Source organism: Pteronotus mesoamericanus, unplaced genomic scaffold, assembly GCF_021234165.1.
Source record: "Pteronotus mesoamericanus isolate MK-2021 breed Mesoamerican mustached bat unplaced genomic scaffold, CSHL_Meso_final scaffold_118, whole genome shotgun sequence".
NCBI lineage: Eukaryota > Metazoa > Chordata > Mammalia > Chiroptera > Mormoopidae > Pteronotus > Pteronotus mesoamericanus.
In genome coordinates this window covers 13919890-13945768 of record NW_026555301.1, presented here as the reverse complement: position 1 = coordinate 13945768, position 25879 = coordinate 13919890, and the positions used below count along the sequence as shown (strand labels likewise).

Here is a 25879-nt window from a genome sequence, read left to right as displayed (position 1 = left end):
GAACCATGGCTGCTGAACCTCAAGTGGGTTTCCCTGGGCAGAAACATCACCCAAGTGCCATTGCATTTTCGTAGCTGAGGGAAGAGTGCGCTCTGTGCCCCTCAAGGAAATGGAGCATCGGGAAGCCTGTATGGGTACTGCAGGATTCCACCATGTCTTCTTCCCTGACTCAGTTGTGCATCCTTAATATGTTGCCATGTGATATACCGGTCCTGCATACAACTATACACTGAGTCCTGAGAGTCCTAGTGAAACTGAATGTGACTGTCTTGGGGACCCTGACAGAAGAATGATAAGTAACTGATTTGTGTGCTAGATATTCCAACCAACAGGATTGTCGTATTTCAGCATACATTACCAATTTTCTAGGATTATCTTTAAAAAACTGATAAGCAGTTCCTAAAAACAATCCACAAAGTTTGAAATAGCATAAGAACAGAGACTATCTATAGAAAATAAGAAAGTGGAAGCCAGAGAACACATTTTAAACTTTAACTTTTTTGAAAATAAAAGATCTCTTTAATAATACTTTAACTACAAAATTAAAGCCAGGACAGCAATTTCAATAATAACTTTGTTCTAAATAAAAATACAGGACCGACAACGGCAGAGGGCCTAGCTGGGGAGGACAGTTAGGGAACACTAAGGGTAACAGGGTGGTGGAGGGGCCCTGCCTTCTCCCTTTCCTCTCAAATGCTCTTCAGAAAATGAACTTTTACTAAGTGGATTATGAGATCTTAGTGGGCAAAACAATCTCTATTCTTCTCCTTTGTGTCCCCAACTCCTAAGCACAATATCTGCCACTGGGGACTCATTCTGGTGAATGAATGAATGAATGAAGTGACCGTGGAAGGGTAATGATGGGCGAGGACGGTCCCCCAAAATGTCTCCGTGGATCTCTAGGGAAGCTCCATCTTTAACAAGCAAACAAGATACACACCTGGGCAGGATGCACCAGGTGGAGCCGGAGAGCCCAGCATGAGTGGGAGATGGGTGGGTGGGGGAAGTGTGGGACGTGGAAGAGGGTGGGCTGGAATCAAGTAGACAACACTTCTGTTATCTGGGAGGCAAGGGGGAGCTAAGGAAGGGCAGGCAGCAGAGAACAGCAGAGCTGAGCCTGCGAAGGCCACCTCAAGAGTGGACGGGGCCTGGGAAGGTGGACGTGGAGGTGTGAGCTTCTTTCCCTCCATTGCTCCCCCAACCATGCGTTTCGAGTGTGCCATGCATTTCAGGTGAGGGATGATGCAGATAAAAGGTCAGGGTAGGGAAACATGATTATAATCTAGTATAAGTGCAGCAGCATGGTCTCTGACCTAATAATGGTCCTAGTTCCATCACCCATCTTTAAGGAACTGGGTCTCAAGGGAGTGGTACTTCCTTCTTTTAGGGGCTGGAGAATAACTGTTTACAGTCACACAGACTTAGGTTTGTGGTCAGGTTTCAGATTATCCTGGAGGTTTAACATTGGGCAAATTACTTAGGGTCTCTGGGCCTCAGGTTCCCCAGCTGTGTCCTCCCCTGCCTCACAAGGTGGTGGAGACCATCACAGGACAGACTATATGAAGTGAAGCCCACACCCTCCCTGCACAGAGGAGGGACTCCCTTTCCCATTTCCTGGGCCTCCTCTCGTCTCCCCTCAAGGCTTTTGGTTCACAGCTCTCTCAGGACCCTCTTCAGGCCCTAACTAATGCTCTCATAATTAGGTTTCTAGTTCTCCAAATCCCATCCAACACTAAGTTCCTCCTTTCATTTTTCACCTAACAAACCAACAACAATGTCAAAAATCATATTCAGTAATGAAAAAAGATGTAAACTTAACTAACTCTACAGTGTGTTGCCAGTAGAAGCACACATTGTTTTAAACAAACTTTTTAGAAAATAATTTGGACATGCAAGTCAGGAATCCTCAAAATGCAAAATTTTTGGCTAAATGATTTCACTTCTTAGTATTTACCTTAACGAGATAATAATGTGAAATATAGAAAAAGAGCTTTGTTTAAGATGTCCATGACAACATTGTTTAAAATAGAAAAATAGATTAAAAATAGTTTAAATATCACATTATAGAGTATGTAGTTGTGTGTAAGTATTTAAGCCAGTATTTAGGATATTTATTACAACCTGTAAAAAAGACATCTTGTGCCATAATTACATCAAGAAATAATTGTGTGAAGTATGAAGGAAAGAGACTGAAAGAAAATTATAAGCTCCTGGTGACCATGTCTAACAATTCTCTGTGATCTGTCATTTCACATTGTGGTTTTCAATTAGAGTTTGCATAACTAAGCTAAATTATTTTGGCATAATGTCAATCTGCCTTAAGAGTTTACAGCACATGTAGTAGCCACTGACTACATTTTCTTCCATGGGAGTTTACTGCATTATCCTTGATCTTCAATAAATACAGTGTCATGTTGTTCCAGAGAAACAAAACCTATGGCACAGTAGTACAATCACAGAGATACTGGCGCTGATTACAATTTTCTTGATTTGGGAGGTTGACACCATCTCTTCATTTACTTGACAATAGAGCCCTTCTCTTCTCTTACAGCACTCTGCCCCCAGTGAGAGCTTTCTTTCCTCTCTCCCACATGCCTGCCCCCCTCCCCCCAGCACTAAAGTTTTTTCCCCATAGGCCGTTGGCTGTGTCATGAATGGTATCTAGGGACTTACTTCAGTTCAAAGGTAGCATTTTGGTGCAACTGCATGAAATGCCTTTTCCGTATGGTTTCCAGCAAAGATGAAATGTTCTTTTGCAGATTCTGAAGAGTAGAGCTGGGTAGCTGGAAATCTTCATCCAAGGTCTGATTTAGAGCTTTTGCTTTTTCAATAATTTCTATGGAGAAAAATTAATCAATCATTTAATAAGTCTCTCAAAAGTGGACAGTACTAAAATGGGAAAACTTAGGCCTTTCTTCAGTGAGACCTGCTCTGTTCACTGGAAATGGTTGAACCTCTAAGCCAGCCTGGCGGGCCTGTATATCCCAATGAACTCTGGATGTCCCCTATCAAAACACTCATGGACTTGAAATTACTGGTTTACTTAACACTCTGAAAGAGAGGGGTCTGTGGCCTTTGGGTTTACTTCAGCACTTCCTGCACCTGGCACAGACATTTGCACATAAAAACTGCTTGACAAATATTTACTGCATGAATGAATCACCCATACTTGATACTACCCTTTTTATTAGGCATATTATTTGTTCTAATAATTTCCTTATTGTTTGTCTTATAAAGTCTGATTTGCATTGGATTCTGTACTCCTTATGCCATTATACAATAATCCAAAAAGAAGATCAAGAATATATTTCTTATGACCAGAAAACTGAAAATAGTCATCTGAAAGCCAGATCAGAGGGAGTATCCCAATTGAGTAGTGACTAAATTACTAAAATATTGTGGATGTCCATTGGGACCACACTGAAGGTCTAAATGGCATCAGCTCTTACTGTGGGCAAAGGCCTGGTGTTGAGAGTCAGTTCAGCCACTCATGTGGCATTGCTGCCCTAGCAACATTTTTGTTTGGCCCAGAGGCCTGCAGTGACCTTAAATTGACATTTGTTCTCTCACACAAGCATGTGTCCCACATAAGCGCCTGCAGAGTCAGAAGCAAATATAAGTTGGATCTTGGTGCATCATCTGGCACCTTGTGCTCCACTTAGTAAGTGTTAATTTGACAAATTCATAACACATGGAGAGGCACCACATCTACTTGATACTTAGGACCTAAGTGTAACACATAATAAAGAAAATAAAAAGGAAACTTGCATTAAAAAAAAAAAAAACCTCTCAGTGAAAGATAGTAGTCTGGACACATCAGGATCCTCAAACTATGGAAGAGCCCAGTCCTTTGGCTCTAGTAGTCAAGTGGGCGTCATATGCATCTTTTTATGTTGTATAGACTGAATAAGCATAGACTCCTCAAATTAAACACTGACCACATTACCTTGAATGCTTATCTTCAGTTTCTCGGTAAGTGTCATGAGATCTTGACTCTTGTTGAGGATTCCTTCAGTTGCTCTGGCCACGTGTTGGCTACTTGTTAACACTCCAGTTAGCTGATAGAAAAAAAAGGCCTCCCATTAGTTTGACTTTGAATAATATGCAAGCTTGGATGTTCAAGCTGTCTTTTTTAAACAATAAAATATATTCCAGAATACAGAGTAGAGATGTGCACTATCACATAAACCAAGGCTAATATTTTGGGATTGGAAATTGAGTAAGTGCTTAATAAAATAATTTACTGTTCACTCTGTGTGAGAAAAGATGGCATGTTTTTTAAAGCAGCCTAACTGGCTATTAAACCAGACTCTTCCAGTGTCTTCTATTGTGAAGACGTTATATTCACTTTAGAACCCAAGTATACAGAATATAGGAAGAAAAATCTTACTAATATTTATTGACCATGAGAACTTAGTTGAGGAGTTAAGAACATGGAGTCAGGTAAACTGTGTTTTAGGCCTAATTCTGTCAACCTGGAGACCTAGTCTGCAATATCTTCTAGCCTCATCAATAACATGGGATAATAATAGCACTTAACCTCATGGGACTTTGTGTAGATTAAGTTTGATGATGTCCCTAAAATTGGCAGCCCAAGGGCTGAAATTTAGCTGCCCTCAGCTGCTGTTTTTATTAGGAATGTTATAATTTGTAAAAGGAAAGGTTGTTTGTACTTTCCAGGAATCTAAAGTAACTCAGACTAGGTCTAAAAGTGTTTTGTAGTCAAAACCCAAAGAGAATCTTCTTAAGTGAATAGTGAGAATTTATTTATTCAGCTTATCACTTTCTACCAAATGCTTGCTCACTGAGGTACTTAGACCCCACACTTAAACCTTTAAACTCATCTCAAATCATCATTAATTCTAAATTAACAGGATCCAAGCTAATACTTTTTGTAGGGTGCATCACTGTGTATGTATGTAGATGTTGAAAGACAAAGAGTAGATAGATATATGTAAAGACATGCCATTGTATATATATCCAAACACATACATATGTGCAGACACACTCATATACATATCTAAGTATAATATGCATTTGTATGTGCACATGAAATTCCTAAGTAAAAATTATCAAATTATAAATTTGATAATAGGCTCCCCTCACCATCTGTGGATGAGGAAATTCTTTTTAGGGTCACTAAAAACCGTTCATCTGACACGAGATAAACAGACTAAATAATTCCTTGCTGACTTCAGGAAAAGCTCACTTGACATTGAAAGTCAGAAAATCAGAAGCAGGTGGCCTGAAGCCTAGACGTTGTGCAAACACTACACTACAAGCTCTAGGCTTTGCTGGCTCTGCCTGGTGAGCTGCAGTCAGCGGTCCTGGCGCTGGGTGAAGCGCCTCTGAGCACCATGTTCCCAAGGCGCTCGGTTAATGCAGCAAGTTTAGGAGAAGGAAGAAATCGCAGGGATCTTTCCGTTGTACCCACTTCTGGATTCACAGGAGAAAATGATGGTCAAATGGCAAGGTGAACGCCCAACTGCTCCCTCAGCGGAGGTGGCAATAGAAATTAGGTCAGGAGCCTTTCTCACTAATGCATAACAACTGGCAGGGTTAAAACCACTTTGATCCTGAGAGGACGAGGCTACGCTGACCTTCTCAGAACCTCCGGGACAGCCCCAGTGCAATTGCTCACACAGGCTGGGCAGAAAGCGAGCCCTTTAGGCAGAGAATTTACCTTCCTTTGCAGGTCATCTGTTTGTCTTGTAACACCTTCAAGTTGAATTTTTACCAGTTCCTTTTGTGTATTTTCTTTTAATAAAGATTCCTACAAAGAATGAAGAAAACAGATTACAATGCTTCAAAATAAATGTTCTGATTCACTTATTATTAACTATTTTGTTCACATTCTTCTTTCCTTGCAATTGCATTAAAAATAAAATGAATGACATTTATTTAAGTTTCAATTATAGCAACATGTTATCATCTGCCATCTTTTGCATTATATTTCCTATATAGATATAAACTTAGTCTGGTGCGTTGTGCAGAATCTGATACTGCTGCTATTCTTGGATTAGTCTGGCTTACTTTCAGTATCAGAGTCACATCAATATTAACCATAATTGTTAATACCTTAAAAACTTACTTTAAAAAGCTTACTAGGTTAAAATATAAAAGTATTAGGTAAAAAAAATCTTCCTAATTACTAACAACTAAGTGCTTAATTTATGCCAACATTCCTAATTTTTTATTTGTATGATTGTATTTAAACCTTATAGCAAACCTATAAAGTGGATATTTTATTATTCAGGGTTGGGGGAGTGTTAGTTAAGTTACTTGCCCAAGGCTGCTGTGTAGATTGATAAAAACAACCAACAGTTAAGAGTTTACATTCTTGACCTATTGCACACTTTACATAAAAAGTTATTTAAAGGAATTGACAAGTGGTTTAAATGGGAGCAAATCATTCAAAAATAGTTAAAATTTGACAGACTCACAGACAGAGAGCAGGCTCAGAGCTGTGGAGGGGCCAGAGGGATTGAGCAAAAAAGAGAGAGAAAGAGAAAAGAATCATGGACAAGGGCAATGGTGTGGTGATAGCTGGGAGGAGCGGGTAACAGGAAGTGGAAGAAGGTAAAGGAGGGATATGGTGATGGACAGAGACTTGACTTGGGTTTGTGAGCACACAATACAGTGTACAGATGATGTGTTGCAGAATGGTGCACCTAAACCCTGTATAATTTTGTTAACCAGTACCATATCAATAAAATGGAAAAAAGTGGTTAACACTGAAGGAGGAAGAAGCAGAAAGCTTGAACAGATTGATAACAGCTGGGGAAATTGAAGCAGTAATCAAGAAACTCCCAGCACACAAAAGCCCTGGGCTGGATGGTTTCACAGGAGAATTTTAAAAAACATTTAAGGAAGAGCTAACCCCCACCCTTCTCAGATATTCCAAAACATCCAAGAGGAGGGAAGACTCCCAGACTCTTTTTATGAGGCCAGCGTCACCCTAATCCCAAAACCAGATAAAGACCTTACAAATAAAGAAAACTACAGGCAAATGTTGCTGATGAACGTAGATGCTAAAATCCTCAACAAAATATTGGCAAACCGTATCCAGCAATACATTAAAAAGATTATCCACCACGATGAAGTGGGATTCATCCCAGGGATGCAGGGATAGTTCAATATATGCAAATCAATAAATATAATACATCACATAAACAAAGGAAAGACAAAAGCCCCATGATCATCTCGATAGATGCAGAAAAAGCATTCGATAAGGTACAGCACTCATTTGTGATCAAAACACTCAGCAAAATGGGAATAAAGGGGGCATTCCTCAATGTAATAAAGGCCATATATGAAAAACCTACAGCCAACATCATACTCAAAGGGCAAAAACTCAAAGCTTTCCCACTAAGATTGGGACCACGACAAGGATGTCTGCTTTGACCACTTCTTTTCAACATCATATTGGAAGTCCTAGCCACAGCAGTCAGACAAGAAAAAGAAATAAAAGGCATCCAAATAGGAAAGGAAGAAGTTAAACTATCATTGTTTGCTGATGACATGATAGTGTACATAGAAAACCCTGAAGATTCTACCAAAAAAACTCCTCAACCTAAATGAATTTGGCAAAACAGCAGGATACAAAGTCAATATTCAGAAATCAAAGGCATTTTGTATACCAACAATGAAATAGAAGAAGAAGAAATCAGAAAAAAAATACAATTTGATATAGCAACAAAAAAATAAACTACCTAGGAATAAATTTAACCAAGGAGGTAAAAGACCCGTATGCAGAAAACTATACAACATTGAAGAAAGAAATTAAGGAAGACGCAAATAAATTGAAACATATACTGTGCTCATGGATTGGAAGAATTAATATCATCAAAATGTCCATATAACCCAAAGCAATTTATAGATTCAACGCAATCCCTATTAAAATACCAATGACATTTCACAGAAATAGAATAGACATTTCAAAAATTTATATGGAACCATAAACGACCCCAAATAGCTGCAGCAATTTTGAGAAAGAAACACAAAGTAGGAGAGATTACAATACCGGACATCAAACTGTATTACAAAGCCACTATACTCAAAACAATCTGGTACTTGCACAAGAACAGATCCATAGACCAGTGGAACAGAATAGAAAGGCCAGAAATTAGCCCAGGATTATATGGGCAACTAATATTTGACAAAGGGGGCAGAAGCATAAAATGGAGTAATAACCTCTTCAACAAATGCTGTTGCTGGACAGCTACATGCAAAAAATTGAAATTGGATCATCAGCTGACACCATACACAAAAATAAACCCAAGATGGATAAAAGACTTAAATATGTCGCAACACCATAAAAGTCCTAGAGGAGAACATTGGAAGGAAACTCTCAGAAATTCCACGCAGCAATTTTTTCACTGATATGTCCCCTAAAGCAAGGGACATAAAGGAAAGAATAAACAAGTGGGACCTCATCCAAATAAGAAGCTTCTGCATGGCTAAAGAAAACATCAGCACAATGAAAAGGGAGCCAACCATATGGGAAAATATATTCGCTAATGATACATCAGATAGAGGTTTGATCTCCAAGATATATAAAGAACTCACTCGACTCCACTCCAAGAAGACAAATGATCCAATCCAAAAATGGGCAAAGGACCTGGGCAGACGCTTTTCCAAAGAAGACACACAGAGGGCCCGGAGACATAAGAGAGGATGATAAGCATCACTAGCCATCAGAGAAATGCGAATCAAAACCACAATGAGATACCACCTCACACCAGTCAGAATGACCGTCATAAACAGATCGACAAACAATAGGTGCTGGTGAGGCTGTGGAGAAAAAGGAACCCAAGTACACTGTTGGTGGGAATGAAGACTGGTGCAACCATTGTGGAAAGCAGTGTGGAATTTCCTCAAAAAGCTGAAAATGGAACTGCCGTTTGATCCAGTGATTCCCCTGCTGGGACAATACCCTAAGAATCCCAAAACGCCAATTCAAAAGAACCTATGCACCCCAATGTTCATAGAAGCACAATTTACAATAGCCAAGTGTTGGAAGCAGCCTAAATGCCCATCAGTAGATGATTGGATCAAAAAAGTATGGTACATTTACACAATGGAATACTACGCAGCAGAAAGAAAAAAAGAACTCCTACACTTAGCGACAGCATGGATGGAACTGGAGAACATTATGCTAAGCGAAATAAGCCAGGGGGTGAAAGACAAATACCATATGATCTCACCTATAAGTGGAACCTAACCTACAAAACAAAGATGCAAGGAAAATAAGACTAGCAACACTGAAAGAAAAAAGAAACCAGCAGAGACAAGAGGTAAGGAGGGAGGAGTGGGTGGGGGAAAAGGAAGGGAAGTGGCAAGTCAGGGAACATATAGCAAGGACTCATGGACATAGCCAAAGTATGGAAGGATTAAGGGAGGGAGAGGGGGGAGGGGGGCAGGGGAAAGTGGTGGGGGTAGGCGGAGACAAAGGTACTTGAAAAAATAAATTAATTAAAATGAAAAAAAGAGAATCAACCAATGAATGCATAAATAAGTGAAACAACAAATCAACATCTTTTTCTCTCAGATTAATGAAAATATTATTAAAATAAATAAAAAATAGTTGTTAAAATTTTAATCAACTATTTATCATACTTGATAAATTTAAAATACAGTTGTGTGCCTGGGGCCCATAGTGATAAAAAATATAGTATTTCTCTATTGTGTCTACAGTGAGTGGAAAAGACATTTCATTCATTCCTGTGTTTTTATTTAAAAACACACACACACACAAACACAGAAGTTCGCTGGCCTAAGATAATATTTAGTCTAAGAAAAGTTTTTAACTAAAAAAGGTATTCAGGAAAGATTATTCTTGACTCAGTAAATTAATTACTTCAAATTCTAAGGTATAGGTTTTAAGCAAAATTAAGAATCATTTTTTTTCCAATTAGTATTAAAAATACTAGCAATACTAGAGTAGAATGTTGTCTACCAAGTCAATTCCTTAACTTTCCACCTTTTTTTTGGACCCAGATCCCATTTGACTAAACACAGAACTGTGCTATAGCCTCAGAGATTTTCATATAATCTTCCAGGTTGAAGAAAATTGTGTGCCCTAAAACTCCAGTTAAGAATAATACATTTACAGAAAATATCTTTAGTATATTCCAACATTAAAGAACACATTATCCAGATTTATTTCCTGTATTTGTATTAGGACAGCTATTTCCAAATATCCAAAGTTATAAAGAGGAGCAAGTGGACTTTGTCTTATTCTAAAAAGTGAAGAATGACCATGGGGTGAGGTAGATCTCTATACAAAGGAATCTAATGAATGACTCAAACAATTAAAGCTGTCCCACAGTAAAACCAGTTAGCATTGGCTAATGAAGTCCCTGGTCACGTTCAAAGGAAGGCTGGACACGTCCAGCAGTGTACGCTGGGAATAAGAGGAGGAGGGGAAGATGGACAAAATGACTCCTACTGCCCAGACTAACTCCCCAGCTTTCAATGACACATGTTTTTTAGCTGTCTCTGCATTACCAGTACCTACCTTAAGATATGTAGTTGTATTTTCCAGGTTTGACAAACTTCCATATGGGGCAGGGATAATGCTGGTAAGGTTTACAGAAAGAATGATATCATAAAGATTGTCTAAGTCACTCAGCAGCACGCCTACACATTCATCATCACAAGCTAGAAGAAAAAAAAGTTACAGTTTATGCAAAATGGTCTGCACAATTTATCATGGGTGTACATTAGCTATTTTTTAATGATAACATAAAATCATAAGGGCAAAGTACACTACAAGGCCTCCAGGAGCCACAGTCTCACACCAACTGTGTGATGGGAGGTAAGCAGAAAACACTAAGTTCCTATTCTCAGATGATGACGCTGAGTCTCAGAACAGATAAGTGACTTCTTCAGGGTCACAAAGAAAAAACAACGGATCCGAGTGGATGCCAGGCCTGGTGCACGTTTTGTTGCACTGCTCCAACCTTTACAGTGCACCTGTTCATCTTTGACCTTGACCAATGGCAATGAATTCCAAATGCGTTTCCTTGAAGAGCCCGGTCTGTCATTTTCTCAGATAGTTTGCAGACACACCTTCAGCACATACAAGTGAAGGAGACTGCAGAAAATAATGGGCATGTTTTTGCTTAAAACAAACACATAAACAAAAAAGCACTTGAATGCCATGATCCTAATATTACTTCCTCCCTATCTTCCCCCTTGAACCACTGGGAAGACATCCACAGATGACTACTTCATGTACTTGCTGCTAAAGTAAATCAGAACTGGAAAAAATCTCCACAGCAGCCAAGAGCTGAAGCTGTCAGTGAAATCTGGGTAACACAAATGACAACCCACACCGCTGTTCCCTCTCTGTGCTGACTGACACTGGCTCCATTACAGGACTATTAATGCAGATAAACGATGACGTTGGAATTACTGTGTTGCTTACAGTGCTAGAGAGATAAATTCTGTTATCCTACAAGCATCTCAGCTCCAAACACGCTATGAAAAGTTCCATTTGGCAGATACAGCGGCCATCTATACTTAGTTAAAATAAAACATTATCCTGCTGATGCCATAGGGCCCAGAAATAGGAAAACATGTGAAAGGAAAAACCACCTTTAAACGTTTAGGAAGGAAAGAAAATACCCACAAATACAATTGCTTTCCACCAGAATGTGCCTGGGTTCACATTCCTCACATCGGAGCCCTGCAGCCCCTGGCCTGCAGATACACTGCCCAGACCCGCGGTCACAGTCACGGTGAACGGAGCCATGCAGGCTGCAGTCACACCTCTGGCAGGTGCCACCTGGCATTCGAGGGTTCCCATGATAGCCTGATGAGCACCTACAGAGAGGAGAATATGCAGGTAGAGGCAACAGTATCAACACTACCAGTAAGTTCATTTATAAACCAGCTCTTGCCCAAGGACAGTAATCATTTCTGCTAAATGAAATGCAAAGAACACAGGCCCACTTATCTCATTCTACATTTGACTTCCTAAAAGGAAGATGCGGTGGTCACAGAAAGTGCATTTACTTATCTGAATACATAGGAGATTTTGTTTTGAAATATCAATCACATACAGCCAAGCTGATAATGACTCTCAAACCACTTTAGTAAACATGTCCTATAAAAGGAGCAGATGTGCCTTGCAATTTCCAAGTGATGAGTCCACAACTTACCTTTCGCAGTATTGTCCTTCATAGCCCAGGGCACAGGCATCACAGCGGAAATCGCGATCACCTTCCAAGACACAAGTGGGACTAAAACTGAAAGAAAAATTTTTTTTGAATTTTCAGATATACAATTTCAACTTTTTCTTGTGACACTTGTTCATTACTCTTAGGTATATGATACTATCCTAAAAATTAAGTGATCACAGTGCACAGTTAGACAAGGATTTTAGGGCTTAAAATCTAGAAGGCAAAAAGAAGGAAAAAACTCCCCATGTAATCAGTACACAAGTGTGCACCTCCTGTATCCAGAAGACACTCATTGGACACCTGCTTAGTGACAACCATGTGAATGCTGAGGGAAAGGAGACAACCTAATTATTTAGGAAACAAGAGAGCTTCTTGGGTGAAAGGTTTTGTTCTGAGATTTAGGCAAAGAATTATGTGACTTATTGATGAAAAGGTGATTAGAGAGAGCTGTACATGAGCAAGTTGAAAACTAGCAGGGGGAAGAGAACTGGACAAATGCTGGTGTAATGGGCTGTAATGAAAGGCAAGCAGGAAAAGTCAGGGTGAAGAAAAGTGAAGAGTGAGGGTGGAATTTGAAAATAAATGGACCCTAACATAGGGAGTCACGTGACGAGTCATTGGAAGCAAAATTATAGAGCCACTCAAAGTTTAATATCCACTCGGATACCGATCTCCCCAACTCTTGGACTTCAGTTTTTGCCTTATTCCTGCCTTTCTTTTCAACAACCGCTGCCTCCATGTTTTAAATTACCAATGCACTATGCACCATCTAGAGTCTCAGCTGGGTACTGCAAAGCACTGGAAAAAAAAAATCACTGGGGTAGGCTGGTAAATGCCAGTTAAGAGAAGTGGCTGCGTGAAAAAGTGAAGGGATTAAGAAAACAAACAAACAAACAAACAAACAAAACAAAACAAACTTAAGAAAACCCCCAGACACAGACAACAGTATGGTGATTACCAGAGGGAAAGCGTGGCGGGAGGTAGAAAAGGGTACGGGGGGACAGATGGTGATGGAAGGAGACCTGACTTGTGCTGGTGAACACACAATACAGTCTACATGTGCCATATTATAGAATTGTACACCTGAAACCTATATAATTTTATTAATTAATATCACCCCAATAAATTCAATTCAAAAGTTAAGGAAAAAAAAAAAAGAGAAGCTCCCACACTGAGTTACGAAGTTCTCTATCAGCCCCACTTCACTTTTGACTTTTTCCCCTCCTTAAACACTACAGGGAAAGACTTCAATGGAAACATAAAATGTGTAGAAAACAAAAAAAGATGTATTTTAGGTGCAGATCACATTTAGAATGTTCATAGCCTCACAGGCTCTTCCTAGTAGTACAAACTTTAATATATTAGCATGGGCTCTGGGGATGGTTATAACATTTTTGATTGAAAAAGTAAAATATTCAAACATTAAAGAAATATGCAAAGCAGAAGGATAATATTTCTTCCAAACATTTCTCTGGGCACATATTGCCATGGAGCTATAGATATGAATATACATAAGAATACAATTTTTTTCCCTGAATGGTATCACTTGATATAGTGACAATTAAGTAATTTAATTGGCTATATCTCCAATTTTTACATATAGATATATCTTATTCTTTTCTCAGTGTTTGTGCAATATTTCATTCTGGGTATATACCACAATGTCTATAAATCAATCCCCTGTAGGCAGGTATTTCAGTTTCTTTTCAATATCTCATGAGTACAAGCGATGCTAAAATGTATCCATCTTTACATGCATATGCAAGTATTTCTAAGTTTAGATTACAGCAGTGGAATTGATGAGTCAAATTTTATATACAGATTTAATATAAAACATTAATAGTAACAATAAATTTTAGGACACTTAATAGTTTACAGTGGAAGTTTACATAGTGCCTCTCATTTTGTATTCATTGTCAAGCATTGCTTACTTGGATATAATAAAAGATAGAAGACTTCATTTTAGTGTACTAAGTGTTGGTATTTGCTCTATATGTGTTCAATGCCTTGTCAGTATTCTAAGCAATAATGAAATAATTATTTATAAATTACAATTTTCATTAAAACCAAAGAGGACTTACAGACATTCCAACTTCCACTTAAAATCTCTGGTTCCTTTTGGTGTTCAGATAATTCTATGCAAGCATCATGAGTAGAAGGTAGAACCTGGCCCCAACCACATCACTATGTAGCATTTCCACACTTTATCAGTTATCATCAAATATAAATTCTAGCCCTGTTCCCTTACACTAAACAGGAACGTAATTCTTTATATCATTATTCATAAAATTAATAACTAGTCACCTAGGTACATTGGATATATAGGTTGGAGGCTAAAATTAATCTTCACGAAAAAAAATGCACCTGAAAGTTCTTTTTTTAATTGGTTCCATTCTAACACCCAAATACCAACTTCGCTTTTGAAAAGATTCTGTTCAACCATTTGTGAGAATTGAACACTGTTTCTTAAAACTAGCCTTTCTTAACATATGGAGAATATTCATTATAACAGATCACATAGAGACCCTGGAGGGTGGGGCTGAAAACAGAACCATCTCCAGCTGTGGTGGCGCGGATGTGCCGGCACACCTGCACAGGCTCACCTAGCAGGGTGGCGGTGAGGACAGGCGCACAGAGAGCAGTCAGTGGCTGAGCCGGTCACCTTCCCGTAGTACCCAGGAGCACAGACGTCACAGTGGTCACCAGAGGTGTTATGGCTGCAGTTCTGGTCACCGCATTTCAGAAGAAGAGGGAAACAATGGTAAATTGTTAGAAATCATCCTTACCTGGCAGTAGTTAAGAATTAGCATGTTTCGTATCAGTTTGTTTGTTTATTTCTTAAGGAAGAGAGGCATTTTTCTTCATGTTTGTTACATCATGGAAACATTGCCAGCTCTGTGGCCTTCATTTATTATAAAACTGCATTGATCCAATAATACAGCCTAAAAATTACTAATACATTCTTCTTACAGAAAATATCCATAGAGCAGCTAGTTTTTGATCCTTAAAATATGAATCTAAACTATATAGTGACTTAAAAATGACTGAAGCACAAGGATGCTGCATGGGGTCGGGGTCAATGATCACGTGTGGGGAGTTGAAAGAGCACAGGTGAATGGATAAGTGATTTAAGAAAGAGACAGCAAGGGGAGAAGACGGAGGGTTTTGGAGCACCACCAACAGAGTCCTGCGATAACCACATCATTTCTAATTAAATTTTAGGTCATCATTTGAACCTAAAATTATGCTATTTAAAAAAATTTAAGCTAAAGGAGAAAGTAGTTCTTGACATCTGAGTTCAACACAAAATCTGCTTTTCTTTGGCCCTGGGTGCTGGATTCTGGGTCAGATGCAGTAACAGAAAACCACTGAGCAAACTCACAAACTCAGACTTTATCCTGGGCAGCAAAAGAGGATATAGAAAGAAACCTTCTTAAATGTTTAAAAAACTATTTTTAAGTTTTTTATATTTAAAAATGATTCCAGATTTTTCATTTTAAAATTGTATTCCTATCTCACCTGATGAAAATAGATTTTAGTGGGATCCACTTAGCCCCTAAAACAGACATATCTTTAGAAGTAAAATTTGCAAGCTCTCTCTTAAAAAGAAAATGTGTTAAATAGGCATTTTAATTATATGTGTGTGTGTGTGTGTATATATATGGCTGATAAAGAATAAATATTAGATGATGAGAGGATTGAAGCATATTTTTTGGGTTTTGATTGCTAACACCAACTCCAACATTAAAAACTCCTCCTAACATATAAAGGACTATGAGTGCCCTGGTCTTCAAGATTCTAGAGAACTGAAGACAAGCTTCCCCAAAGAGTAGGAAACAAATCAGAACTGTTCATATGAACTGACATGTGGGATGAGTTAGCTGCTATGGGAAGTGCACAGAGAATGCCTGACAATTTTTCAACCGGAAAAGGGGTGAGTCCTATCTCCGGGGAGAGAGTAGCTGGAGAGAGGGATTCCCAGGTTACCTTTCTGCTCCTTGGACTCCCCACCCCCATCCAGGTCACATTTCTGACGAATCACTTCGATGGTTATACCATAGGCCTAGGGACATGAAGAGGGAGGAATGTCCTATGTGCTGGATGACAAATCAGATCTAAAAAGGTCTTGACTACCACCTATACTATAACAACTCCATAGGAAGTGCTTAAGAGATTTGATCAAATGTTAAGAACTACACCACAAAAGAAACGAAGACTGAAGATGAAGGTAAGGTCCCACGTTCAAAGAACAAGAACCCAGGCACTAAACTTGAGGAAAGAATATGTGTCTCTGTCTGGTCAGTTTAGGAGAGGCAGCAGTAAACGGGCGCTGCACTCTCAGCATGCCCTCAGCCAGATGCTGGCACACTGCAGAATGCTGGACAGGCTAAGAACCAGCACAGGCGACCACCACGGACAAATAAACTGAGGGTATCTGACCAAGAGGGCTGAGTATTCAGAGCTTTTGCATATGTGAAAGAGGAATTTTATCACGTGTTTTTTTGCAAGTTACTTGTTAAGGTACTGCCACTTTTCATGAATAAATTTGAGCTACTGGCTTGCCTCAATGACTCCAACATTAAAACTGTATAAACAGGTGGATGATCCAGGGACACCAGTCCCAGGAATAATTAGGGCTCCTCAAAGATGAGCTGAGCTGCTGGAGGTGTATAAACATATATTAAGTAACTGTTTGGCATGGATGTTGTAGTTTCATGTTAAGGTTTTGTGAAGGGTGTTTGACAAAAGTAGGTCAGTTGCAACCCTGAAATTCCAAGATGTAAGCCTAGACAGTTTTCTGTTCAGAGGCGGTTTTGTTTACAGTAATTAGCATTGTAGGGACAAACAGAACACAGATCTTCCATAAAAAGGGGGAAGAGCAAGAAGCAAAATGTGTTTTGCTCAACACCATGAGATTACAGAACATCTAGCTTTAGAATCTTTGTCCAGCATTCTCGCACTATGAATACCCATTGCCATTTTACTGCAAAATGTAATTAACAGGCCCAGGAGAGGTCTCTTAAGGGTCCAGGTCACATCTGGCCAACCATTCCCCCCTGGGCAGGGAACTGTCTGGAAGTTATTTATCATTGTTTATGCTGGAATGTCTCTGTCATGATCTTTCATGGGCTGGGGCAAGCAGACTATGTTCTTTCTTAGGTACAAATCAACAAGTCAGCTGAAGATCTTGGAACTTTGTTCTGGTAGATTCAGGCAAGGAAAGGCAGGGTCGTGATTTAATGTTGTAAGTACTTAATCTTGTTAAAATAGTTAGCTGCAGATGTAGTCTGAAAGAATTAATCAACTTTTTAAACTGTTCATGTGATTTTTGCCCTATGATTGACCAAGGGACCTTCCCAGTTGATTACATCTCTCTTTAAGTGGCCTGAAATCAATTCTTTTTAAAGCCTTAAATGAGATTTTCTCACTTTCTCTATTAGCATTTTACTTTTGCCTGGAGCATGAGCTCATTAGAATGAATACATTTTTCTTAATAGTGTTGCAGCTATTTGTATCTTTATTAAGTCCACTTTACCTTGGATGACTGGAATAATTTTTTAATTCCACATATATAGTGGGGTCAGCAAAGGTTAACACATATCTTTTAATTGAGGAAAACCACAAAGTACTTCAGTTTCTAAATTCACCTGGGCAGTGCTGTAATTTAGCAATTTTCTCTGTAGAAATTGCTTTTAAATTCTACAAATGAAAGATACTTCTGAGTAAAAGGAGAGGAAGATGTATCTAGTGTGACTAGAAGCCAAGTCACACTAGTTCCTCTGTCCCATTCCTTATGACTGGGCCACACCTAGGACCTCTAATGCTTCGGGTGTGTCTTTCTTGGTGGGCAGTTCATTTTTCTTCAATGAGTTATTTTATCTGAGGCAAGTTAGTCTTGGCACAATTTATACAAGTTACCAATGTTTCCACATAAGTGACTACAAAGGATGACATTTTAAGAGTAGGAAAAGAATGTCAGATTATTCTATGTTATCAATGACAGCTTAAGCAAAATCATGAACTCAAGATTTTGTCCTCAGTCAGGGCTACCAGACTTCTGTCTGGGTCTCTTGGTTTTTTGCAGTTAACAAAGCTCTCCTCATGTCCCTGAGACCAATCCTGGTGGCGGGGAAGGTGGCTGAGAAGCAAATGCATACTAAGACAGCCATGAGAATAATTTTTTTTTTTTTTACAAATGCAAGGAAAGAGCAATACTTTACACAGAGCAATAAAATTTCAACATTGTCATAAACTTATTTTAAAACTTCCAGGTGACTTTTCAATTCTATGAAGTGAAAGTCTCATCTATTTTGACTATAACCACAAGCACCGTGAATAAAAACAAGGCACACTTAACCAATTCCCCAAATGATGCCCACAAAGTCGAGGAAGCAAAATGTATAAAAGAATTTCCACAAGCAATCTCAGACTACTTAGCTAGACTTTTCTGAAAAATATATATGTATATCTTATATTTTGATAATTGTAAGCTCTCTAAACCAAGGAACTGGTATGCCTTTGAATTAGAACTTTAAAGGCTCACTGCCTACCCTCAGTCTAATATTCAAGCAAGCTCCCACCCAAACAAGCATACCACACATGTCCCCGTTTCAGGGTCACAGATGTCACTGTGGTTGTTACAACTGCAGGGCACACAAGGAGCAAGCAGAAGGCGATGTCCCCTATCACCACCCTCTGGAAGCTTCCCTCTGTGGTAACCAGGTGCACAGTTCTGTGGGCATGCAAAAACAAAAGGAATGAATGAACAACCTGATTTAAAAATGGGCAAATGACTGGAATAGACATTTCTCCAAAGAAGATACACAAATGATCAATATGCACATGAGAAGATGCTGGATATATCTAATCACTGGGGAAATGCAAATCAAAGCCACCTCACACACATCAGGATGGCTATTATTTTAAGGAAAAAAAAAAGTGTTGGTAAGGATGTGGAGAAGCTGGAACCCTTGTGCTTTGCTGGAAGAAATGTAAAATGGTGCAGTGCTGTGGAGAACAGTATGGCAGCACCTCAAAAATGAAAAACAGAATTACCACAAGATCCAGCAATTTGACCTATAAACCCCAAAGAACTGAAAGCTGGGTCTTGGAGAAATATATGTACACCCTTCTTCATAGCAGCATTATTCACAATAGCCAAAAGGTGAAACAAACTAAGTGTCCATTGATAGATGAATGGATAAACAAAATATGGTTGATATGTACTGTAGAGTATTATTTACCCTTAAAAAAGAAGCACATCATATCCAGACACATAGTGCAACATGGATTAACCTTGAAGACATTATGCTAAGTGAAATAAGCCAGTTGTAAAAAAGACAAATACTGTCTTTTGATTGTACCTGTATGAAGTACCTAGAGTGGTTACAGTCATAGATACAGAAAACAGAGTAGTGGTTACCAGGGACTGGGGGTGGGGTGAGGAATGAGGAGTCAGTATTTAATGAGCACAGAGTTTTAGTTTTGCCAAATGAATAGTTCTAAAGATTGGTTGTACAATAATGTGAATATACTTAACACTACAGAACTGTACACTCAAAATGGTTAAGATGGTAAAAATTAAGTTTATGCATATTCTACCATGTTAAAAAATTTAAGGGAAAGATAATATAATAGATAGGCATAAGTTCTGATCATCACTTAGAGCTGCTATATCACAGGCATATTTCAACTCAAAACCAGAAAAGGGATTTTAATCAGAGCCTCCCTACCTGACACGAGAGCCCAGCCGTGCTGGGAGGACAGAGGCACTTCTCCAGCAGGGAGGCCTCCTCCCTGCCTGGGGGTTGCTGGTCAGCCTTTCTGCCGACCTCCATTGAAATGTTTGAGATCCTGTGAAACCGGTGCGTTAAGGAGTATGAGAAAAAATACAAATTTTTAGAAAGACACTTTCTAGAAACAGCACGTTATATAATAATATTTGCACATATGTTAAACCCAAGCTTTGCAGCCACTCAGGATTATAAAAGAAATATGTGAAAGCACGTTAATACTGTCATTACACAGTGATGGCTCTTAATCGACATCTTGGAACTTAAAAATAAGTGTTACAGAATGCATACCTGAAAGACCTCCTGAAGTACCACTTTGGTGGCTTCCTTTATGGGTTAAGTACTATACGGGTAGGTGACAAAAGTCTTGATACATTATTTATAAAGAAAGGAGCATTGCAGTTTAAGAGCAGAAAATAAAAGAAGTTAAATTTTTATTTTTACATTTTATCCTCACCTAAGATATCACCATTATGTACTTGTATTTTATATGCACTTTAGTGTGGGAGATGGATAGTCTATGTCATTTTCCACACATTTCATACTAATATGAAATTTTAATAAGGTTTTGGTGGAGAAGAGAAATATATATTAATAAAGATAGGAGGTAATGGGGGTGAAGTGAATCAAATCCCTTCAGTTTGCTTTCACATAAGAAAAATATTTTTAAAATTCTAGAAGTTTCCAAGTACCTGCTCTGCTGTAACCCTTGACCATAAGATGCTTTGATGAGGATGTACTCGATGTTGCTAAGAACAGACATAAAATCTGAGTGTGTGACAGGTTTTTCAGAAACAGAATTAAAATATTTCCAATAATCCTGTGGATGAGAAACACATTCAATGAAATTCAGAATATGAATTCTCAGAAGCATATGAACTTATAAGGAAAGTGATCCTTCTATATATTTCTCCAGAAATGAGCTCGGTTCTGTGCATGACACTAAATTTAACTGGGGAAGATCTCCTGTCACCTTCCAGGGGCAGCAACAGGCCGGTCTCCTTTATCCACAGACAAATGTCATCTATGGCAGCCACACAGGGGGCGGTGGGTCAGTATCTCCCCGCTGAATGAATACACACTGACTAGATTCAAGCAAGTCCAAAGACTGCTATCATTATATCCACACAGGTGGAGACTTGGGCACCAAGATAAAGGATTTAAATGCAGTTTCCACTAAATTAACATAAGTCTTACATCCATATCTTAAGAATAGGAATTTGAGTCATTTTTAGAGATCTTGCCAAACCCTTTGAAATTTTTATCTCAGTTTCTCTGAGATCACTTTCTTACTAGCAGCTAAATAACTTCATATCCATAGCGAAGTTCACACCTTTGCGGGGCTTATATGAAAAGCATGCATGGTCACCTCTTTCATTTCTACTACTTGCTCTTGTTTCACTCCATTCTCTGGTGCTGGTGCATCCATGTAAATTACTTGCTTTCTGGTCCGGCCTCCTCTGATGAGCACTTGAGGCTCAAGGTTGAAGGTGCCCAAGCCATTGGAGGAATAGAAGGCCACACTGTACTTCAGTTTGCCACCATAGGCCATGAGCTATCAAACAGCATATTGTTGTTTACTTCTTTGACACAGCATTCATTTAAAATATTTCATTACAAGCCTGTTCCCATTTGGAAGAAATCTTGCATTTAAAAAAAACATCATATGGTTGGAATACGTTGTCTAGAATTTGCTTACTTGTAATTCTATTTAGTTATGGATTATTAAGTTGACTCAAACTAGTCTTTTTTTTGTTAAGTAGATGATTTTTACAAAGTTTTTAAAAATTAAACGTATTGGGATAACATTGGTTAATAGCATTATATAATTTTCAGTTGTCAACATTATAATTCAACATCTGTGTGCTCTATTGTGTGCCTGCCAGCCAAAGTCTAGTTTCCTTCCTTTACTATTCAATATATAATATCTGACCCCTTTACCCACTTTGCCCTCCCCTCATCCTCTTCCCACTAATCTATAGATTATAACACAAAGCTTTTTAACTACTTTATTGAGGCATGATTGTCTGTAAAAAGCCATATACATTTAATGTATAAACCTGTGAAACCATCACCCCCATCAAAGCCACAGACATATCCATCACCTCACACAGTCTCCTCTCGATGATACTAACAAGGGTAAGCTCCAGAATAATAAATCAACACAATAATGGTCCCAATTATTTTCAAGCTCCCTTGAAGTATAAATTATCTATGCCTGTAGGCCCACTAGATGTATATTTGCAAATTTTCATGATCAGGGTGAATTTGCACACAGATTTTGATGTTTAATAAACAAAAATGCAGGTGATCCCTTCAAGATTCTTTCCCCCAAAACTGAGTGACAATTTCTTGAGATTGACCTCGCAGGTATACCACCGAGGCTTGTACTGAGCTTAAATTAGTAAAAACAATAAATACTTGTTGAATGACTTCTTTAAGAATGAGAAAAAGAATATGATTTGAATTTGAAGACTCCAAAATTAACCCACACATATAGGAGGATTTTTATTAGTGTTAAACTTCTCCATCCCCACTCAGAAGCAAAAATTAATAACGTCTTCACTTAATGATAGGCCAGCACAGTGAGCTGTGATTCCAATGATACCCCTTTCCCTGGGAATGTGTATGACTCCAGGGTGGGTGCGGGCCTCACCTGGTCGCCCTGGAACTGCCCCGGCAGCCGCCAGTAAAATGGCTCTGCGTGGACATGCTGCCTGACGGTCACGGCGTCCAGGAGGACATCGGGGGCCTGGTAATACACCCCTCGGGTCGTGCCCCTGAGGTTACTCTGAGAAACCACGCGCAGGAGCGGCTGATCTGAGCCCAGTGTTATCTATTCAGAGAAGGGAAGAAAAACACACTTTGGAACATGAACTAACTCCATATCTTTGATTGGTCAGATTCTACCACTAATTCACACAAGATAATTTCAATGTTAAAACAGGTATAATAATAACTTTTCCTTTAAATTTAAACATCTGGATTAAAATGAACTAAACATGTTTTAAGATGCTGCATTTCAGGTCAAACTGTTGCTATATAACAACAGTGTTCAGTTATATGGAGGAGATTGTTGAGATGTATTTTACCATCTCTCCAACTAACACTTTTGATAGATCAGCTAAAGAGCAACACTGAATGCTTTTAGTTCCAGCTCCATGTATTTCTTTGGACAGCAGAAGCAGAGTTCTGATTCATAACAAACCCAAATTAGTTTCTCAGTATTTCTGATGCCAAAAAGTAAAATTTAATGTAAGTATTTGACTGTTTCTCCTTACCCCCATGCGACTCCCAAGGGGACAGGGGTTAAACACAGAACATGTTAACTGCATGCCTAACTTACTGGTGTCCTCACATAACCCTCCACCTCCGAGCAGAGTTGAGACAGCCCAAAGCAGAAGCACGGGGTGCACCCCAGAGGATTGTCAGCATGGAGGGCGTACGTCCCAGCTCGACACTTGCTGCATTGAAGGCCAAGGACATTTTCCTAAAGGGGAAAAAAATAGCAGACTCATTTTTACCTGAAAAAAATAGACACGATTTCTAAAGAAACAGAAGTGAAATAAACCAGCCATAAAAATAATTTTGGATCAACAAACATCCCTGATCTAGCTGTTCCTTAGCAAGCTCCTTAACCCCTCTGAGGATCAGTTCTCTCAAAAACTCAATGGGTGAGTCCCAAACACAGCTGATGATCAGAATCATCTTGGAAGCTCTGGGAAAATACAAATTCCCTGATGAGAATCTCCTGAAGGGGGTGCCAGAATCCTCCTGGAGGTCTCAGGTGACTGATGATCAGTCAGGGTGGAGGACGGGGAAAGAAGGGGAAGGGTCGTCAAGGAACATGTATAAGGACCCGTGGACAAAGCCAAAGGAGGGTAGGATGGAAGGTGGGAGGTGGGGGTTGGTGGGGGAGGGAAGAGTGGAGGGGGAAAATGGAGACAACTGTACTTGAACAACAGTAAAAAAAATTCTTAAAAAAAAAAAAAGAGGGAGAGAGACAGAGAACCATGGACCAGGTCCCTCTTGCTCAAACCATCTGTAATGAGAACTTCTATCATAAATGTGGGGAGCCAAAAATATTCACTGATGTTTCCATTACTCCTAGGCATAGTGTGTGTGTGTGTGAGAGAGAGAGAGAGAGAGAGGAGAGAGAGAAAGAGAGAGAGAGAGAGAGAGAGAGAGTTTTCCCTTCCTCATCCCAAGTCACTAATCAACCCACTACTGTCTGGCTTCCATCTCACCAGACCCAGGAAAGGACCAGAGAAGGTAGACAATGACTTCCTTATGACAAACTACAATGGGAAAACTAATGGAAATATGTGGAATTAAACATGATGTTGAAATCTTACCTTCTGGGAAAATAAGAAACACGATTTTTCTTTGGTCTGGCCAGCACATACAAAAGAATAATTACTTAAGAGCTCTAAAATCACAAATCTTTTTTAGCCCTGGGTTATCTGTTTTACCTGCATATCCAAGACAAATTGGCTACTCAGCCAACTGGAGCACATGAAAGAAAACTCAGAGTGTTTCTCAATCAGTGCCACTGTCTGACATTTGTAATAATCAGTAAAAATTCCACTTACAGAGTCATCTATAGTTCTAGAAGAGCATACAGACTAAAACCGAGACCTAGATGGCAGTGTGAACACATTGTGAGAGATGTCTAAAACCTAGGTGCTTGATTAGTTAAAAGCCCCAAAGTCATGACGATGAGTGGAAGAGAGGAGGAAAGCAGAGTGCCAAGGACCCATACCTTGCAAGAACAGGCACCAGTCTCCTGTGCACAGCTGCATAGACCCTGTTCCTCATCACAGGTGTCCACCAGCGTCCCTCTCAGGTCACAGTCACAAGCCACACAGTCTGGAAAGTCCCGGAAACCCAGGGAGCACTGGTCACAGCTTGGGCCACCAAATATAGGCTTACACTGGCAATGGCCAGTGAGCACATCGCATTGATGACTGGCTGACCCTCCACCACTGCAATTGCAGGCCTGAGAGGAAAAAAACCTTAAATAAAAAGGCAGCTTTTACAGTTTCATAATGTACACACATTGGTATGATAAGAAAACACTAAATGTAGGGGAATTATGCAAATGAACGGATTTCTCTCGCCATTGCTCTATGGACTTGTTTCGCAGTGTGCCAACAGGAGGCAGGCACTGTGCTGCTGAACATTTGTGCATCTTTGTGGCACATGCACACCAGGTCAAGCCTGTGATCAGAAGTTCAATCTGCTTAATATGTCCTAACAGTCCAACCTTATTATTTTAGAGGCCAAGTAATTTTTCCAATTTCAAAACACAAACTAAAAAGTTACATAAAATACTAGAACCCTCGAAACCTGGATATAACCCTCCCCCAATAAAGTGATTTATTCCTTTGTCCTGAAAGATAGTATACATTGCAGAATATATTTAAAAAGCACTAAAATACATTTTTGATCTTCTTCAATTCCACAGTTAGATTCTTGAAGAAAATTTAGAATGATGCATTTAAGGGTGTTGCTTTTTTCACTTTGATTCCTGCAATCCAGATTGAGTTTTAAGTATAGCTTATTCAACAGGTGAAAATCAAGCAAATAGATTAAAAAAAGGAATAAAACTTGCTGCAGCAAAGTAATTCTCAGTTAAGAACAGGCAGAGATGATGGTGCACACCTGGCATCCGAGCTCCACGTCATAGCCCCAGAATCCATCCTCACATTCTTCACACGTTACACCTTGAGTATGAGGAGGGCAGATACACTCCCCTGATTGTGGGTCACATGAATTCTGAGTGTGAGCACAGTCACAGGCTACAGCAAAGACAGATGGTGGTGTCACAGGTCAGGACCACTGGTGCAACTGAAGGGGTAAGAGCTGATGCTACAAGTGATTTCCTTTTATTAATAA

At 39.3% G+C, this 25879-nt stretch overlaps 1 protein-coding gene across 1 annotated transcript in view; it reads right to left on the bottom strand.

The window, feature by feature from the left end:
• The window catches only part of LAMA1 (laminin subunit alpha 1), a 175129-nt gene that overhangs the window by 53460 nt on the left and 95790 nt on the right, over nucleotides 1-25879 (bottom strand). Inside the window, exons 22-36 of the mRNA XM_054587387.1 lie at nucleotides 25646-25782; nucleotides 24744-24980; nucleotides 23328-23471; nucleotides 22638-22817; nucleotides 21351-21536; nucleotides 20674-20801; nucleotides 19922-20042; nucleotides 18784-18921; nucleotides 14792-14913; nucleotides 12168-12254; nucleotides 11636-11829; nucleotides 10520-10662; nucleotides 5684-5773; nucleotides 3947-4058; nucleotides 2674-2836 (exon numbers count right to left, since the gene is read on the bottom strand). Of these exons, the coding sequence (XP_054443362.1) occupies nucleotides 2674-2836; nucleotides 3947-4058; nucleotides 5684-5773; nucleotides 10520-10662; nucleotides 11636-11829; nucleotides 12168-12254; nucleotides 14792-14913; nucleotides 18784-18921; nucleotides 19922-20042; nucleotides 20674-20801; nucleotides 21351-21536; nucleotides 22638-22817; nucleotides 23328-23471; nucleotides 24744-24980; nucleotides 25646-25782 (2182 nt within the window). The remainder of the gene's footprint in view (nucleotides 1-2673; nucleotides 2837-3946; nucleotides 4059-5683; nucleotides 5774-10519; nucleotides 10663-11635; nucleotides 11830-12167; nucleotides 12255-14791; nucleotides 14914-18783; nucleotides 18922-19921; nucleotides 20043-20673; nucleotides 20802-21350; nucleotides 21537-22637; nucleotides 22818-23327; nucleotides 23472-24743; nucleotides 24981-25645; nucleotides 25783-25879) is intronic.